Here is a 20,496-nt window from a genome sequence, read left to right as displayed (position 1 = left end):
TCACTGTTCTTTTTTTCTTTTTTATTAACACCACATCAATTTGCATTTTACAGGAACCAAGATTCAAGCTCCTTGGCGCTACTGTACTTTATGTTGCACGCACATATACGCACACAGTTTCATTAGTAATTTTTCACCTATAGATTTTTCTTAAAAAAAAAAAAATTCCTGTGTGGCACAAAGATCTGTCCAATCAATCTGAACACAGCAGTGACAAAGCAAAAGCTAGGTGTGGAGGCTTCCTGTGCAGGGAAAGGCCCTTAGGAGGGGAAGCCCAAAAAGACAATCAGTGCACTGACTTCTTGGGAGGGCAAAGGAATGAAGGTGGAGAGTGCATTTCCTACCATGACGTGAAATGAGTTAAAACATTTCAGAAGGAAAGGGGGCTAAGAAAATAAGAGTGGAGTAAGGCAAGGTACCTTTACCCATCTAAATTCCTAAGTAATTTTCTCAACAAAGTAGAAAGAAAAGATCCTTCCACTACCTTCTACAGAGCTGCACTGCTTTGGGACCGTCAAAGATTATAGCCCTTACTTTAAAGTCACAAGTGCATATTCTGTCTGGATTATCACGACTGTCAGTTACAACCTGAAAGAATTCGCAGATGATTTTCTTTCAAGTTTACTGAATTTTAATGTTGGAAGGGGAGGAAGACGTTAAGTCTCAAGTGGGAATCAAAGATTCCCAAATGCCCTCCATCTGTTATCAACGTGAACTGTTTGTTGTCTTTTAATTGCGCATGGAGCCCGCCAACACAATCTGCCCTGCCTGGTCACCCTTACCTACAGCTTCTTGGAAAACACTCTCAAAAGGAGGACCCTGCACCACGGTACAGGTGCTGAGACAGCTTAAGTGCCTGAAGATGGAAGGAATCCTCAAATAACACATGCCCAGTAAGCCAGCCTCTAAGTTAAAACCCCACCTGAACCACAAAGTGCACCTCCCTACACTCATCTGTGGGGTCTCAACCACAGATACGGTCTCCGCGCACGCCAGCGCAGCTTTGGTCCTCAGGGTAAAACGATGAGCACAGGTAAAGATGGAGTGTGCAGGGAAAAGAGAAAAAGGCCTTTGTGTTTCTGTAGCTCACCTCTTGAGAATGTTTCCCCGCCACGGACTGAGACAGGATTACAATAACTCAATAACGGAGGAGCCCACATGCAGATTAATTTTTTTTTTCTCTAACAAGTTTACAGCAGTGTACAGCAGTTACAGACATTTATTTTATAATAAGAAAAGTACAACCATATTTATTGAACTTGAGGGGAGGAAAGAGGGAGGAAAGCACATTCAGGAATAAGCTCTCCAACTACAGCTCAGAACTGGTGTCCAGAACAAACGACACAGACACCACCGTCCCCCATGCGGAGCCTTTCCTTCCTGAGGACGCGCGGGAGTCACAGCAGCGCTCCTGTGTGCTCCTCCGTCCGACCTTCCAACTCCATTCCTGGTTATCAGATGGTATTCTGGGAATCAGGAATCATCACTATCAACTATAAGTTATTCACAGAGTTGAAAGTTATATCATTTAATGAAAAAGAAGAAGATTAGGAGTAGCTGCTCACGTCGTGGGGCAGAAAGATGGGATCAGGACTGCAAAACAACAACAAAAACAAGGGAAGGATCCCATTCTTGTCCCCAGATAATTTCTTCATAAGTTAATCATTATTTCTTAACTTAAAAATAAGGGCAAAACTATGATGGGAAGCTCTAGAAGACTGACTAGTCCTTGAAATTTGGATACAAGAACCCAAGAGATGTGTTTTTATTTTTCATTTTCTCCTTTACCTCCAATTTTCCCCTTCCTTTCAAGTTACAGGTAAAAGCTCCACCATCATTAAGGTACTGATTTATCCTATTAATTTGACTCTTTCTTTATTCTTTTGGGTTTTCTAAGGTATCAGTTCTTGTTTAAGTCCAACAATTCTTGTGCTTGATACTGAGGGTAGAGGGAAAGGAGGGGAGAAAACACCAAATAAAAAAAAGCTTGGAATGCAGGCTCAAGCTGACACCGAGCACGTTCCTTCATAGTACAAGTAACAACGTTATAACTATTAAATGGGGTTTTAGTAACTGTTGTGTTTCTGGTTTCCATGTACTTATTCTGCCTTTTTTTTTGCGATTCCAGGGAGTTTTGCTTGGATCCTGTTGGGAAAAGGAAAGAAAAAAAGAGTGAAAATACAGACATTAGTTGTAGATTTTTGTTTTAACACTGATCCTAGAAGACAGCTCTGGGACTCACTAGTGTCCTGAGAACAACACTCCCATTTTCACTGGGCAGGGGCTGAGTCTGGCCTGGGATGAGCCGAAGAGAGCCCCCAAGATCCACCCGCTCCCTGCCACTGAGCCTGCTGCCTGTCCTCTCTCGCTGCCCAAACCTCCTGGCTCCCTTCTCTGGGGATAACAGAGAATGAGGCACACGTAAGCACACTGCCTGCTGGCTGTGCTCTGTAGGAATAAGCAACAACCATATACAAATCTGTGTGAACTGCCCTTGCTGGGCTTTAGCTCCAGTGTCTACCTAAGAAAGCAAAAAAGTAGGTAAAGATCCTGCATTAAGTCTGGGCTGTCTGGATACAGACAAGGTTTCCTCATATCAAAGCTAGAAAAAGCACTGAAACCTGGGGTGTGAAAGGTGGGGGGCGGGCACAAAGAGAATTTAACTGCTGTGATGCTTTGTTTCTTAAAGAGTATCTGAAGAAAATATGGAAAAATATTAACTTACAGTTCCTTGATATAGGGAGTCATAAAAATTCTACCAATATTTTATTATTTGATTTAAATATGAAACTGATTAAAACAGAAGGATATGTAGTCTTAGAAAAGAGGTAGTTTTGAGCTTTAATATATTTATTTACTACAAGTTTTATTTCTGAAAAGGGAAAGAAGAGTTTGGCTTAATATTGATATTTGTGAAACTAAATGGTGAGTAGACAACCACAAACATTTAAAAACCAGTTCAAAAAGGCAGAGTGGTCCTAAGTCTGTTGATCCTTTTCAGTTTAAGATACAAAGAATGCTTTACAAAGGAGCAGATGAAATAATTTCTAGTAAAATGAAACCATTAACCAAGCTTTTCCTTTTCCCCAGGATAAAAATTACTTTCTTTGGTATTAGCATTTTACATAGGAGACTAAAAACAACTGGGGGGAAAAAAGCTCATGTCATGATGAAATGTGGAACCTAAGCATACTCACTTTTCAACAATTGACTTGGTCTGATCGCGGGCAATGCCAACATAGTGATCAATCTGGGTCTTCAAGGAAGAAAAGTCATTCAGTTGTGGCAACACACAGATTAACAATTTTCCTGAAGGTAAGATTCTTTAGCCTAGTTTAACCATCATTTTCTCAATACCAGAAACTGTGTGTCTAATCTACATTCAGTAAACACAAATATGTTCTGACTCCTGGTGAGACTAATTCATTTAATACCAAAAAGCCATGAATCAAGTCAGATGATGGACAACAGTCTATCAAGAACAACTTCACAGCAGCCAGTACACTTGGTATAAGCCACTCTACAATGCAGACGTCTGCTCGCACTGACGGATTCCCACAACTCCTTTAATAGTTTGTTTCTTCACAGATACCAGCTCTTATTTAAGCATTTTTTTCAACTTTTTTGGGGGAATAGATCCATCTGATAAAACTCAAAAGACACACAGCATGGTAACACAGTAAATTCCCTTTCTACCCTTATCTCTTCTAGACATTCAGTTTCGCTTCTTAGAGGAAACCAGTTACCAGTTTCTTGTAGGCACTTGACTTGTAAAATTAGACTGTAAAAATGGCTAGGAAAAGATTGCTGTGCACTTTCAATGCCTAAAAAATGAACTAAGGACTTCCCTGGTGGTCAAGTGGCTAAGACTCTGTGCTCCCAATCGAGGGGGCCCGGGTTCAATTCCTGTTCAGGGAACTAGATCCCATATACTGCAACTAAAGATCTGATGTAGCCAAATAAAGAAAGAAATAAAAAAAGAACTAAAATTAGTCATACATTAACTGGCATATCTGACTCAAAAACAGACAAATGCTTACCTTGTACTTCTCATAGACAATTGGAATGCTGAAAACGAGTAGTTCAGCTGTAAGAAAGAATCATGAGACACGGCAAGTGTCAATGGAGACAGTCACAAAGTCTGAGTAACAGGGATATTTTTCCTCATGAAATACAGGGAAACACAGAACTTCATCAATATGAGAAATCCTGGCCAGAGCTCTCAACTAAGGAGAGTTAGATACAGGTATATAGTCTTCCCTCTTGTACCACTAATAATTTCCAAATTATGAAGATCCTCATATTTAAACCAAATCTCGACAACTCTCCTTTATTTCTAGTTATCTGGATGTTTCTTTATAGGTGGGACCATTTAATAAACCTGTGCCCACAAACACAGGTTCCTCCAATAACTAGTCAAGGCCTTTATGGATGTTAAAGGCTGGGCCAGTGTGAAAGGACTGGAGCCACGCTGAGCTCTCTTTGTTCTTACTCTTACCAATTACTTCATAGAGCCTGAAGACATTTTCCTTGCCACCTTACCAAGAATCAGAAGGGTGATCCCATTGAAAACGGCACCAACATAGGTCATCAGCCACATGAAGACAGCAAGCTGTGAAGGCCAACATCAGAGGGTTAAGCAGGAATAATCATAATGCAAAATTCAGGTTTGGCTGTGTGAAGTCACTCAGTTTGGAGAAGGCAATGGCACCCCACTCCAGTACTCTTGCCTGGAAAATCCCATGGACAGAGGAGCCTGGTAGGCTGCAGTCCATGGGGTCGCGAAGAGTCAGACACAACTGAGCGACTTCCCTTTCACTTTTCACTTTCACGCATTGGAGAAGGAAATGGCAACCCACTCCAGTGTTCTTGCCTGGAGAATCCCAAAGATGGGGGAGCCTGATGGGTTGCCGTCTATGGGGTTGCACAGAGTTGGACACGACTGAAGTGACTTAGCAGTAGTAGTCACTGAGTTGTGTCTGACTCTTTGCGACCCCATGGACTGTAGCCCACCAGGCTCCTCTCTCCAGGCAAGAATACTGGAGTGGGTTGCCATGCCTTCCACCAGGGGATCTTAAAAAATTCAGGTTATTTGATGTTATTCTTTTCTAGCTAAGTCCTCATAAATTTAGTGATATATGCCATTAATAATTTCAAGATGGTTACCTCATTTCTATTATACATTTGAGGGTGCATAAAAGAACTCAGTGGTTCTCTCAGGCCCCCAAACAGACTGTAACTGCATTTCTATCAATTACATACATTATCCTTATTCTGATGTTAGTTCTCTTGGAGCATAAAGTACCTTCTTTACTAAGCCCTACTTCCATTTTTATAGATTGATTGAGACAAGCATACATTTTGCTTTTGTCTGATAAAACCTTATTTACTGCCTTTCCTCTGAATTATAACTCAGTCCCTGGTTTTCCTCAGCCTCACCACCAAAAGCTGTAGAGGCAACTAACCTTTAAGGAGTCAACTAGATCCTCCACCAGAAAGAGACGAATGATGAGTTTCAGGGCCCTGTTGATGTGCACCATGGCAGCGTTCACATAATTATGGAAAGCTTCTGAGGACAGAGTGATGTCGACATCCAGGTAGGCTCTTCCAGAAGAAGAAACAACAGTCACACATTTGACATGGCAGGAGACGACCTGTTTCTGTTAGCACAGAAGTTCTTCAGAGGGTGAAATCCCCCCAAGGGTGTGTGACATCTGCAGAGGCAGATTTTGCTAACATGGGGTGGGGGGACATGGCTGTCATTTGGTAGGTAGAGGCAAAGCTGCCCTATGTCTGCAGTGAGGGATAGTCATGTACAATAAAGAACTGCCCAATGTCCTGCATAACTTTTACTATCTCATAGGATATTCATGAAGGTGAACCTATTTATAATTATCAGGAGCCCAGAACATACAAAAACAAAGTAATTTCCCCACAATTTTAACATATCCCTAATTGTCTAAAACTGTATTTTGTTTATACTGAAACCTTAAGATTTTTTTTTTGTGCCATTTTGGAAAATCACATCTGTAAGGGAGATTATAAATGTACATGCAAGTATCTGATCTAAAGTATCTTTAGTTTCTTTTTTGGTGTAGTTATTTCTAAGAAATTAAAATATTGACTGAAATGCTTGTTGTAATTGTTTACCAGTAATATTATCTATGAATTTCATTTCAAAATGATAAAGGAGGCATTATAAAATATTTGTTAAAGAAACACAAAGACCTGCGTTCTGTTCCCAGGATGCATTCTAGAACTGAGATGTAACCACCTGCTCACAATCTGTCCATTCACTCAGCACTTACTGCGTGCCCATGAGTATCAGACCCTCCACTAGGTGTAGGGATATCAGAAAAGTAAAACTGCTTCTGCCTCAAACAGCCTACAGTCTTGCGGGAAAAATCAGAAGAGTAACAGGCATGTTTTTCTTTCCTGTTTATTAAGGAAATATTTACTATCAAACACAAAAGTTATAAAAATTAGATGCTGTAATTAATACAACCCAGCAAAACACATTTTATAAATCTATAACAGCGTCATGCGAAAGGAGAAAAAAAAAACACAAACTTCTACATTGCAGCTTGTGGCAAAACAGTAAAATTTATCCACTCAATCAATCAACAACTACTGATTTGTTAAAACCAATTTGCAAGTAACTTTTAACATGCCACATAGAGCTTAAATCATTCCTTCTATTTTCACCAGGAGAAAAGACAAGGACCAAAGCTGCAGTCAGACACTATTCTGTCATAGTTCTGAGAGACCACAGAAATACTTCTTTTTCCATGAGAAGGGGTTTTAAAAACCTGCTATTTGAAAATAATAAAATACTGCCATTTGTTGATGTTAAAACTTTTTACAGGCCAAGACTTTCAAGAGGAAAGGGGTGAGAAAACATTTGTTAAATCATAGCACAGTTGGAAAAGCTAGCAACTGGATTCTACAAATGCATGACCTACTGACTTCATCATGACTTGCCCCTGGTATTAAGGTAACTAAAGGAGAGATAAAACCAAGAATATACACACTGAGTTCTGTTATTGCCAAGAATGCATCCTCAATGACAACATTCCAAGGCTGTTTTAAGTGTTAACTATGTGGGGCTTAAACATGTACCTGGGACCCCCTTTCACTGAGCACTGTCCAGATGCCCTGCTTGCTCTACAGGACGACCCTGCCCAAGAATTCAGACAGTCCTTTTAGGTGAACCTCTAGTTTGTCAAAGAAGTTCTCGGTGCCTAACTTGGTCACTTCATAAAGGAGTCTCAAGCTGACGTTTCATGCGACTGATTAGCTGCATTAGGCCCTATAATTCCTGATTTCTAATCAGGTCTGATTTGAATCTGACCAGCCTCTGCAAACCCTTTCCTAAGTTGTAGAGCATTACTTATGATACTTGAACTCACTTGAATGGATGGCCTTCTTCTGATTTCTGTACAGCTTGGATGACAGACTTGTAGACCCTGAAGCTGATGGTGACAGACAGAAGAGCCAGGATGAGGTAAGAAACCACACTGATGACACTGAAAGCTGCCAGGGACAGCAGCATGATCAGTGTGGTGCCAAAGACAAAGCCAGTTTTCTTCACATCTCGCCAGAAAATCAAGTCGTGCACTGCCAACAGAAAAGGGAGGTTAAGTTAGACAACCTCTCACGAGTCACAGGGCTGGGACTGTCCACTCCGTGTTCTGCACGCCTGACACGCCTTACACTAGCGTGCAGTTAAAGGTGCACCCCTCCTCAAGACAGTAAATAAAAGCCAAGGAGAATCAAACTACATCAGCGATGATTCACACTGCCAAAGGTTTTTCTGGTTTCTGGATAGGTTTATAGAAACTTAGTTTTTAGTCATGGCTACTCAAGTACAATGGAATAAAGTGTCATTTACTTTAAATGTTTCAGTAGAACAACTGTGGGAAAAGCTTGAAAACTGTTGACTAAATTAAGCAAACCAGGCTTATAAATTATCAACAGCTGGGTCAACAGACTAAAACCAAAGGTAACTTGACATGTGGGCCTTAGGAAGCCTCACTATGAACAAAGCTAGTGGAGGTGATGGAATTCCAGCTGAGCTATTTCCAATCCTTTCAAAGATGGATGCTGTTGAAATGCTGCACTCAGTATGCCAGCAGATTTGGAAAACTCAGCAATGGACACAGGACTGGAAAAGGTCAGTTTTCATTCCAATACCAAAGAATGTTCAAACTACTGCACAAGTGCACTCATCTCACATGCTAGCAAAGTAATACTCAAAATTCCCCAAGCCAGGCTTCAACAGTATGTGAACCAAGAACTTCCAGATGTTCAAGCTGGATTTAGAAAAGGCAGAGGAACCAGAGATCAAATTGCCAACATCCGTCAGATCATAGAAAAATCAAGAGAATTCCAGAAAAACATCTATTTCTGCTTCACTGACTGTGCTAAAGCCTTTAACTGTGTGGATCACCACAAACTGGAAAATTCTTAAAGAGATGGGAATACCAGACCCCCTACCTGCCTTCTGAGAAACCTGTATGCAGGTCAAGAAGCAACAGTCAGAACCAGACATGGAACAACGAACTGGTTTCAAATTGAGAAAGGAGTACATCAAGGCTATATATTGTCACTTTGCTTATTTAACTTATATGCAGAGTACCTCATGCAAAACGCCGGCTGGATAAAGCACAAGCTGGAATCAAGATTGCCATGAGAAATGTCAATAACCTCAGATATGCAGATAACACCACCCTTATGGCAGAAAGCGAAGAGGAACTCAAGAGCCTCTTGATGAAGGTGAAAGAGGAAAGTGAAAAAGTGGGCTTAAAACTCAACATTAAAAAATCTAAGATCATGGGATCTGGTCCCATCACTACATGGCAAATAGATGGGGAAACGATGGAAACAGTGACAGACTATTTTCTTGGGCTTAAAAATCACTGCAGATGTTGACTGCAGCCATGAAATTAAAAGACACTTGCTCCTTGGAGGAAAAGCTATGACAAACTTAGACAGTGTATTAAAAAGCAGAGACATTATTTTGCTGACAAAGGTCCATCTAGTCAAAGCTATGGTTTTTCCAGTAGTCATGTGTGGATGTGAGAGCTGGACCACAAAGAAGGCTGAATGCCGAAGAATTAATGCTTTGGAACTGTGGTGTTGGAGAAGACTCTTGAGAGTCCCTTGGACTGCAAGGAGTTCAAACCAGTCAGTCCTAAAGGAAATCAATCCTAAATATTCATTGGAAAGACTGAAGCTGAAGCAAGAAGAAAATGGACTAGGATGGGGCAAGAGCGCAGGCAGAGAGACTCCCTAGGCGCAAAGGTTATATGGTAGTTTTTTGTTTGACTTCTTTAAGTCTGAAATATTTGAAAGAAAAGCTGGGGCCTAGACAGAAAAAGACCTTGATGCATCAGAGAAGGGAAAGGCATAAAAATGCTAGCCTAAATGCAAATCTACCTTGGTGCAAATTAGAAAAAGCCTCCCTTTCTCATGAAAACTGTGACAAGAAATAGTCAAACCTACAATGATAACCACTGTCAAACCTACAATGATTTCTCTGATGAAAATGGACTGGGATGGGGCAAGAGTACAGGCAGAGAGACTCCCTAGGAGGCTAACACAGGGGTTCAAGTCAGAGATGATGGGCGTTTAGATTAGGTCAGGATGGAGCGGAGTGGAAACACAGACTGTATTTTGGAGGCAGGACAGTCAGAAGTTGATGATGAACTGATGTGGGAGGTGACAGAGGGAAATAAATATGGATGAGATCTAGTTTTGGGGCCTGAGCAAATGGACCAATGTGGTGTCATTTACTGAGATGAGAAAAAGCAGAGTAGAGAGCATGTTAGTTCTGGATCGATGTCTAGAGATATACACAGAGAAGGTGGTCAGACCTAGCAGTATGGAGCACACAGGACAAGTCTGAGCTGGAGATGGCACATATGGAAACCACCAGCACACAAATAATATTAAAAGTCATGAAAATGGATAAGGTTATCTAGTTTATAGGGAAGAAGGCCTAGGCTTAATTCTGAGGTGCTCCAATATTTAGTCGCTGAGTAAAAGTAGAGGAGCTGGAGAAAAGATACAGAGGAAATAACCAAGGAAATGGGGACAACTAGGAGTATGGAGTCACAGAAGCTGACCCAGGAGTGCTTTGTGGAGAAGGGTGTGGAAACTGGCTAATTGTGCTGAGGCTGAAAAAGGGACTTAGCAATATGGAGATCGTTGGTGTCTGATCAGAGCGGTTCAGTGAATAGCTGGAGGGGGTTGAAGAGGAATTACTGGTGAGACATGGAGGCAGTGTGAAAGAAAACGCTTAAGAAGTGTGGGTATGAAGGGGAGTAGAACATCTGGAGCCAAGGGTTTTCAAAGATGGGAAACACTAAGGCATGCTTATATGTTTTATAAGAATGCTAATAAGGCTTGCTTTAGTTACAAACAAGGAGAGACTGAAGATAGGGAGCAGAAGCAGTGAAGTCCTGGAGAAAGAAGGGATGGAGAAGAGCCCAGGCGGAGGTGGGTAACCTTGAAGAGGATGAAGAGAGACACAGGCCCATTCACAGATCTGAAGAATGGAAGAGGAGAGATTCCCTTCTGGATGTTTCTGTTTTCTCAACAAAAGGGGGATGAGGTCATCAGCTGGAATTGGGGGCAGGGGGGTGACAATGGCTTATCGAGTGAGGAAAAGATATGAAATGGTTGTTTCAGAAAACTCTAAGTGGAAATTCCCTGGAGGTCCAGTGTTGAAGACCCTGCACTCCAACTGCTTGCATAGGGGGCACAGGTTTGACCCCTGGTTGGGGAACTAAGATCCCACATGCCATGCAGCATGGCAGAAAAAAGAAAAGAAAATCAAGTGTCTTAAAACTGTTAAAAGAAAAAACAGGAGTAAATCTTTGTGATCCTGGATTAGGCAATGTTTTCTCAGATACAATACCCAAGGCACAAATCACACACACACACACACACACACACACAATAAACTGGGCTTCCCTGGTGGCTCAGATGGTAATGAATATTTCTGCAATGCGGGAGACCCGAGTTTGATCCCTGGGTCGGGAAAATCCCCTGGAGAAGGGAATGGCAACCCCCTCCAGTACACCAAAAGAAAAAAAAGAACAAAAAGATAAATTGGACTGTATCAAAATTAAAAACCTTTGTGTTATAAACAGTACCAAGAAAATGACAAGAAAACTCATAGAATAAGAGGACATATTTTCAAATTATTTATCTAATAGGGTTAATTGAGTTATAACTCAATAATAAAAAGAATAGCTTAAATGAAAAAAAGTAAAAAAATGAGAAAGGAGCCAAACAGACATTTCTCCAAAGATATGCAAATGGCCAATAAGTATATAAAAAGAGGCTTAACATCATTAGTCATTAGTGAAATGTAAATCAAAACCACGATGAGCCCACTAAATTGGCTATAATAAAAAATATAACAACAAATATTGGCAAGGATGCAGAGAAACCTCATGCATTCCCAGTAGGAATGAAAAATGTTGCAACTGCTTTGGAAAACAATTTGGCAGTTCCTCAGAAAGTGAAACAGAATTATTATATGACCCAGGAATTCCACTCTTAAGCAAATGTGCAAGAGAAATAAAAACATACAACACAAAAATTTATGTACACCAGTGTTCACAGAAGCATTATTCATAACATGGAAAATGTAGAAACAATATAAACATCCATCAACTGATGAATGGACAAATAAAATGAACATTTCCATACAATGCGATTATTATTTGGCCATAAAAAGGAATGAAGTTCCAATACTACATATTGTAACATAGATAAAATGTAAAAACATTATGCCAACTTTAACACATGAATTACAAAATCCCACATATTGTATGATTATGTTTATATAAAACATCTGCAACTCTGTAGAGAGAGAAAGTAAATGAGTGGTGGTTTAGGGCTGTGGTGATGAAGTTATGACCAACCTAGACAGCATATTAAAGAACAGAGACATTACCTTGCCAACAAAGGTCCATCTAGTCAAAACTATAGTTTTTCCAGTAGTCATGTATGGATGTGAGAGTTGGACTATAAAGAAAGCTGAGTGCCAAGGAACTGATGCTTTTGAACTGTGGTGTTGGAGAAGACTCTTGAGAGTCCCTTGGACTGCAAGGAAATCCAACCAGTCCATCCTAAAGGAAATCAGTCCTGAATATTCATTAGAAGGACAGATGCTGAAGCTGAAACTCTAGTTCTTTGGCCACATGATGTGAAGAGCTGACTCATTTGAAAAGACCCTGATGCTGGGAAAGATGAAGGTGGGAGGAGAAGGGGACAACAAAGGATGAGATGGTTAGATGGCATCACTGACTCAATGGACATGAGTTTGAGTGAACTCCGGGAGTTGGTAATGGACAGGGAGGCCTGGTGTGCTGCAGTCCATGGGGTCGCAAAGAGTCGGACACGACTGAGTGACTGAACTGAACTGGTGCTGATTAGAAATGGGAAATGACTGCTAATGGGTATGGGGTTTCTTTTCTGTGGGGGAATGAAAATATTATAAAATTGGATAGTGGTGATGGAAAAAATCATTTAGTTGTAAACCTTAATGGATGAATTGTATAGTATATGAGTTATATCTCAAAAAAGGTATTTAAAAAAAAAAGAAATGAGACAAACTTGCAATTATAGTCAGGGATTTCAACATTCCTCTCTGAATAATGGCAGAATAAGTAGACAAAAAATCAATAGGGATATAAGACTTAAACACTATCAATCAATTTGACATTCAAAAGAACACTCTACACTTTTAACAGCAGAACATACATTCTTTCCAAGTACGTGTAGAACATTTACCAAGATAAACTTAATTCTGGATTCAAGACACTTCTCATGATTTCTGATTATAAGGTAATTACATCAGAAACAATAACAGAAAGATACTGAGAAAACCAATGATAAACTTTGTATAAACTAAACGATATGCTTCTAAACAGCTCATAGACCAAAGGAAAAAATCAACAGGGAAATTACAAAGTATTTTGAACTGAATGAAAATAAAAATCTGTGGTGTACAGCTAAGTGCCTATATTATAAGAGAAGAAAGATAAGAAATCAGTGATTTCATTTTCAACCTTAAAAAGCTAGAGGAAGAACTGATTGAATTCCAACTAAACAGAAGAAAGGAAAGAAAACCAGAGCAAATGTCAATGAACAGATAACAGAAAAACAACAGAAACATCAATGAAACCAAAGTTGGTTCTTTGAGAATATCAATAAAATAGATAAAACTCTAGCTAGACTGATCAAGAAAAAGTGAAAGAATACACAAATTGCCAATATCAGGAATCAGAGGTGACATTGCTACAGATTCTAAAGACATTAAAAAGATAAGGGGATATTAGGATCAATGTTATGCCAATAAACTAGACAATTTAGATGAAGTGGACAAATTCTCCAATGACCAGACCATCAAAGCTCACTCAAGAAATAGACAGGGCTTCCCTGGTGGCTCAGTGGTAAAGAATCCTCCTGCCAATGCAGGAGACATGGGTTCGATTCCTGATTTGGGAAGATCCCACACGCCACAGAGCAACTAAGGCTGTGCGCCACAACTACTGAGCCTGTGCTCTAGAGCCCGTGAGCCTCAACTACTGAGCCCACGCGCTCAGCCACCATGGCCCACGTGCCCTAGAGCCGTGCTACCCAACGAGCAAAACCACTGCGACGAGGTGCCCTCACACTGTGGCTAGAGGGCAGCCCCTGCTGACCGCAGCCAGAGGAAAGCCCACGCAGCAACAAAGACCCAGCACAGCCAAATTTAAATAACATTTAAAAAAGAGTATATCATGACCAAGTTTTTTTTTTTTTTTGCAAAAATGTGAGACTTAGTATTCATAAATCAGTCAATATAATTTACTACATCAACAAACTAAAGAACCATACGATCATCTTAAGAGATATGGAAAAACAAAATCCAATGTCTTCTGATAAAACTTCTCAACAAATGAGGTTATAGAAGGGAATTTCCTTTAGTTAATAAAAGTAATCTGCAAGAAACCTAGAGCTAACATCGTATTTAATGAAAGAAGGCAAGGATATTCTCTTTTACTACTTCTACTGGCTTTAGCCAGCACGGTAAATCAAGAAAAATAAACTAAAAAGCATCAAACTAGAAAGGATGAAGTAAAACTGTCATTATTTAAAGATGGCATATTGCCTATGTAGAAAATCTGATGGAATCTACAAAAAAGCTAATAAATTTTAGCAACATTGCAACTTACAAAATTAATTATATTTCCAAGTATTAGTATTAACCAATAAGAAACTGACCTAAAAACACCATTTAAAATAGCATGAAAACATGAACTACTTAGGAATAAATCTGACAAGAGATGTATAAGACCTGTACTCTGAAATCTATAAAATGCTGCTGAGAGAAACTAATGACGACCTAAATTAATGGAAAGCTACATTGTTTTCAAATAGATGGGGAAAATGTCACATTTCATCTGCTTGGGCTCCAAAATCAACGCAGACGGTGACTACAGCCATGAAATTAAAAGACGCTTGCTCCTTAGAGGAAAAGCTATGACCAACCTAGACTGTGTATTAAAAAGCAGGGACATCACTTTGAGACAAAGGTCCATATAGTCAAAGCTATGGTTTTTCCAGTAGTCATGTATGGATATGAGAGTTGGTCCATAAAGAAGGCTGATCGCTTAAGAATTGACACTTTTGAACTGTGGTGTTGGAGAAGACTCTCAAGAGTCCCTTGGACAGCAAGGAGATCAAACCAGTCAGTCCTTAAGGAGATCAACCCTGAATATTCATTGAAAGGACTGATGCTGAAGCTCTTTTACTCTGGCCACCTGATGCAGAGCCGATTCACTGGAAAAGACCCTGATGCTGGGAAAAATTGAGGGCAAGAGAAGGGCGCAACAGAGGATGAGATGGTTGGATGGCATCACTGACTCAATGGACATGAGTTTGAGTAAACTCAGAGAGACAGTGATGGACAGAGAAGCCTGGAGTGCTGCAGTTCATGGGGTCACAAAGAGTCAGACATGACTTAGCAACTGAACAACGACGTTGTTTTCATGGCTCTTTGCAACCCCGTGGATTGCAGCACGCCAGGCCTCCCTGTCCATCACCAACTCCCAGAGTTCACTCACACTCAGGTCCATCAAGTTGGTGATGCCATCCAGCCATCTCATCCTCTGTCGTCCCCTTCTCCTCCTGCCCCCAATCCCTCCCAGCATCAGGGTCTTTTCCAATGAGTCAACTCTTCGCATGAGGTGGCCAAAGTACTGGAGTTTCAGCTTTAGCATCATTCATGGCTTAGAAGACTCAAAATTGCTAAATTGTTAATTTATCTATAATTCTAAGTAATTCTAGTCTGAATTTCAGTAGGTTTTTTGAAAAATAGAAATAGACAAACTGATTTTAAAATTCCTATGGAAATGTGAAGGACCTAAAAGAGCCAAAACAACTTTGAAGAAGAATAAAGTTAGAGGACTAGCCCTATCTGATTTCAAGGGTTGTACAAAGTTACCACTATCAAGACACTATCGTACTGGCTTAAAGACACAGCAGAGCAATAGGCTGTCTACAAAGTTCAGAAACAGGTCAAATGGACAAACTAATTTTTGACAAAGCTGCTAAGACAGTTCCCTGTCTTAGGTAAGACAGGTTTCCCTGGTGGCGCAGACTGTAAGGAATCCGCCTGCAATGCAGAAGACCTGGGTTCAACCCCTGGGTTGGGAAGACCCCTTGGAGGAGGGCATGGCAATCTACTCCAGTATTCCTGCCTAGAGAATCCCTCGACAGAGGAGCCTGGTGGGCTACCGTCTATGGGGTCGCAGAGTCAGACACAACTAAGCGACTAAGCAGAAGACCGTTCATGGTAGAACCGAGTCTTTAAAAAATGGTGTCAGAACAATAGAATATACATATGCAAAAATCTCCAAACTTTTATCAATACCTTGCATGATATGTAAAAATTAACACAGAAGGATCACAGACTTAAATGTAAAACTTAGTACTATATAACTACTAGAAGAAATCAAACAAAAATCTCTGTGACCTTGAACTGTGAAAAATTTCTTATATACATCAATTTGATACATAACAGGAAAAACTTTAAAAACTACACTTCATCAAAATTAAAAACTTCTGCTCTTTTTGAAGGACATTGTTAAAAGAATAAAAAGATAAGCCAGAGACTGGAGAAAGTAATCTTCAAAGAATATACCCGATAAACAACTTGTATCCAGAATGTGTGTGTAACACACACATTCTTTCTCAAAAACAAAACACAATAAAAACTAGTCAAAATGTGAACAGACTTTTCATCAAAGAAGCTATATGGACAGCAAGTAAACACATTAAAAGATGGTTAACACCATAACACCATTAGTCATTAGGGAAATGCATATTAAAACCACAGCAAGAGCCTACTCTGTACCTGTCACGATGTCTACTCTTAAAAGACTGACTACAACAAATGTTGGCGAGGATATGGAGGAACCACAAGTCTCATATACAGCTGGCTGAAATATAAAATAATGGAAACCACTTTGGAAAAAAATCTTGACAGTTTCTTACAAAGTTAAATCAATTATCCTATGACCCAGCCATTTCACTTGTAAGTATTCACCCAAGAGGAAAGAATACATTGTGTCCATATAAAGATGAAACATGGATGTTCATAGCAGCTTTATTTGTAAAATAAATTAGCAAAACTGAAAATTCAAAACTTCAGCAAAAACTGAAAACAACCCAAGTGTCTGTCAATAAATGGTATATCCATACAATAGAATATTACTCATCAACATGGATGAATCTCAAAAAAATTAGGTTGAGTGAAAGAAGCCAAACCAAAAAAAACAGCACATACTTTGTGATTCCATATATATACAAAATTCTAGAAAATGCAAACCAGTCTAATGACAGCAGGCAGATCAATGGTTGCCTGGCAGGAGGGAGAGATTAAAAAAAGGGAGCAATGAGATTTTTGTGTGCTGGAGATGTTCGCAGTAATAGCTTCATGGGTGTAGACATATATCAAAACTTACCAAGTTACGTATTTTAAATATGGGCAAATTATTGCACAGCAATTAAGCTGCAATAACACTTTTTTTTTTTTAAGTTAAATGACCATGAGGTAATATGTATTATTTTTGGTCTTCAAGTGGTTATTCTAACAAAAACTTAGCAATGATTCATGAGACAGAGTCAGAGGAAAAGGAAGAATAATGAACAGAAAAGCCTTTTTAATTTGAAGTCTTTTACTATGAATTCAGACTTCATAATATTCCAAGCTTACCTCTGTATTGGCTATAAGTAAAAATGTCTGATAAATAACAGAACAGTTTCCCAACCTCTTAAACTACTCAGAAAAGTACGATTTATAAACAACAAATGTATACATTCTTATGAAGATTAAATTTAAAAATTACCAACAAAGGAAACTTTACTCTAGCAATCTGGTTACTGTGTCATTCAGAGAGAAGCAACCTATGGTCTTGGATGCTAAAGGCAACATCAGAGATGATTATGAAAGGCATCAGTTAGATCCAGCTTTAGGTACGACAGTGAATTAAGCAATGCTTATTTTAGGTATTATTCTGCTTTCTCTCTGGAGCCCCTTCATGCCTCCTGGCTTCCACTTGGCTCCAGATCCCTACCTGGTGACACACTTTATCCTCAGCTCTAGCTTCAGCACAGCCAAGAACAAACCCTGCTCCAGACTGCCTGGGTTTTCATCCTCTTACATTTACTAGCTGTGTGATGCTGAGCAAGACACCATCTCTCTGTGCCTTGGGTTTCTCATCTGCAAAATGGAACAGTACAGTTCCTGGTTTATAGTGATGTGGCCTGCAGTAAATGGGTTAACGAGTAGAAGTGCTCAGAACACTACTGATTAGGCAGTAATACAATGTTTGCTATTATTATTATTCATTTGACTGCCAATCCCTACTACCATTAAAATGAAAAATTAAGAACTAAAGTTAAAATCCGCTACAAAGAAATAAAGATTTTTCTTCTCTTTGTTGCTATATTTCCTATGAAAAAGGAGTTGCACTGTCAGCACTGATTAAATAAAGAGGATGGTGTGTAAAAAGTTAGAGGAAAGCAGAGGGCAGGAGGTAAACACAATATGACAAGGGGGCCTACAGGGTAGACTGAACTGGCACAGATGAGAGGTGCCGGCACAGATGAGAGGTGCCGGCACAGATGAGAGGTGCCGACATAGAGGTGGAAACCCAAAGCCATGAGAAGAGAAGACGTCACCTAGAGGCATCTTAGAACACCTCAAAACCCACTTATTCTACCCTCCAAGCAGTAATCAAAAACAGTTACAGAAATAGGGCTCATCTCTCCTTCTCCCTCATCCCCTACACTCAAACACCGTGGGCTGACAAAGCCTACCTCCTGGAATCTATTCACAGGAAAATAGGATCCTAATTGAGAGTCAATGGCTAACAAACTGCTACTCTAGTACACTATCTTACTGAGACAGAATTAAGCCTTGGCTAGTTTTTTCCAATGATAATGAACACAGCTGGGAGGCTCCCTTAGATGTGAGGCATCCAATTCTAATTGCCCCAACAGGAGCCCTGGAGAAGGAAATGGCAACCCTACTCCAGTATTCTTGCCTGGAGAATTTCATGGACAGAGGAGCCTGGCGGGCTACAGTCCATGGGGTCACGAAGAGTTGGACACAGCTGGGCAGCTAACACTTACACTTACTTAGCCTCTTCCAATGTTCGAAGCATCACTACAAACAAAGCTAGTGGAGGTGATGGAATTTCAGTTGAGCTATTTCAAATCCTAAAAGATGACGCTGTGAAAGTGCTGCACTGAATATGCCAGCAAATTTGGAAAACTCAGCAGTGGCCACAGGACTGGAAAAGATCAGTTTTCATTCCAATCCCAAAGAAAGGCAATGCCAAAGAATGCTCAAACTACCGCACAATTGCACTCATCTCACACGCTAGCAAAGTAACGCTCAAAATTCTCCAAGCCAGGCTTCAACAGTACGTAAACCATGAAATTCCAGATGTTCAAGCTGGTTTTAGAACAGGCAGAGGAACCAGAGATCAAATTGCCAATGTTCTGCTGGATCATCGAAAAAGTAAGAGAGTTTCAGAAAAACATCTACTTCTGCTTTATTGACTACACCAAAGCCTTTGACTGTGTAGATCCACAATCTGTGGAAAATTCTTAAAGAGATGGGAATACCAGACCCCCTACCTGCCTCCTGAGAAACCTGTATGCAGGTCAAGAAGCAACAGTTATAACTGGACATGGAACAACAGACTGGTTCCAAATAGGAAAAGGAGTATAGGCTGTATATTGTCACCCTGCTTATTTAACTTATATGCAGAGTACATCACACAAAATGCCAGGCTGGACGAAGCACAAGCTGGAATCAAGATTGCCGGGAGAAATATCAATAGCCTCAGATATGCAGATGACACCACCCTTACAGCAGAAAGCGAAGAACTAAAGAGCCTCTTGATGCAAGTGAAAAAGGAGAGTGAAAAAGCTGGCTTAAAACTCACCATTCAGAAAACTAAGATCATGGCATCTGGTCCTGTCACTTCATGGCAAATAGATGGGGAAACAGTGGAAACAGTCAGAGACTTATTTTTTTGGGCTCCAAAAGCACTGCAGATTGTGACTGCCGCCGTGAAATTAAAAGACGCTTGCTCCTTGAAAGAAAAGCTATGAACAACCTAGACAGCGTATTAAAAAGCAGAGACATAATACTTTGCTGACAAAGGTCCATCTAGTCAAAGCTAAGGTTTTTCCAGTAGTCAGGTATGGATGTGAGAGTTGGACTATAAAGTAAGCTGAGCGCCCAAGAATTGATGCTTTTGAACTGTGGTGTTGCAGAAGACTTTTGAGAGTCCCTTGGACTGCAAGGAGATCAAACCAGTCCATCCTAAAGGAAATCAGTCCTGAATATTCATTGGAAGGACGGATGCTGAAGCTGAAGCTCCAATACTTTGGCCACCTGATGCAAAGAGCTGACTCCTTGGAAAAGACCCTGATGCAGGGGAAGACTGAAGGCAGGAGGAGAAGGGGACGACAGAGGATGAGATGGTTGCATGGCATCACTGACTCAGTGGACATGAGTTTCAGTAAGCTCCGGGAGATGGTGATGGACAGGGAAGCCTGGCGTGCTACAGTCCATGGGGTCGGAGTTGGACACAACTGAGGTGAACTCAAGTGAGCCTCTTCCAAAGTCCTGAGCCAGTACAGTGGGTGCTGGGAAAAAAATGAAAAAAAGTTCCCAGACTACAAAGTTAGTGTTTTCCTAACTTTTCAGTTGTAAATTTATTTTATTATCACATAACTTAAAATTTAGTTTTTATTTGAAAGACCCTTACTTTTTTCTAGTTATGTTTCAATCTGTTTAAAGTCTCATGTTATACTAAGTATTTCTTAGAATCCATTTCCAGCTTCTTTGTATAAGTTTATGTAAACTAAGTCAAAAATTTCTGTTATCTTATTTTGCTACTGGCAGATTAAGCA

The 20,496-nt window shown here is 40.1% G+C and overlaps 1 protein-coding gene across 3 annotated transcripts in view; it reads right to left on the bottom strand.

Moving 5' to 3' along the window:
- The window catches only part of RTN3 (reticulon 3), a 66,176-nt gene continuing 45,680 nt past the window's right edge, over positions 1-20,496 (bottom strand). For 2 of the 3 annotated variants that reach the window (NM_182657.2, XM_059882768.1), the window contains 6 exons: positions 7,410-7,617; positions 5,466-5,604; positions 4,543-4,612; positions 4,041-4,087; positions 3,198-3,256; positions 1-2,145 (listed from right to left, as the gene is read on the bottom strand). In NM_182657.2, the coding sequence (NP_872598.1) occupies positions 2,100-2,145; positions 3,198-3,256; positions 4,041-4,087; positions 4,543-4,612; positions 5,466-5,604; positions 7,410-7,617 (569 nt within the window). In that variant the 3' untranslated portion in view covers positions 1-2,099. The remainder of the gene's footprint in view (positions 2,146-3,197; positions 3,257-4,040; positions 4,088-4,542; positions 4,613-5,465; positions 5,605-7,409; positions 7,618-20,496) is intronic. The other variant, XM_059882766.1, reaches the window with a different exon arrangement.

Source organism: Bos taurus, chromosome 29 (genome assembly GCF_002263795.3).
Source record: "Bos taurus isolate L1 Dominette 01449 registration number 42190680 breed Hereford chromosome 29, ARS-UCD2.0, whole genome shotgun sequence".
NCBI classification, from domain to species: Eukaryota; Metazoa; Chordata; class Mammalia; order Artiodactyla; family Bovidae; genus Bos; species Bos taurus.
This window is presented reverse-complemented; position numbering and strand designations above follow the sequence as displayed.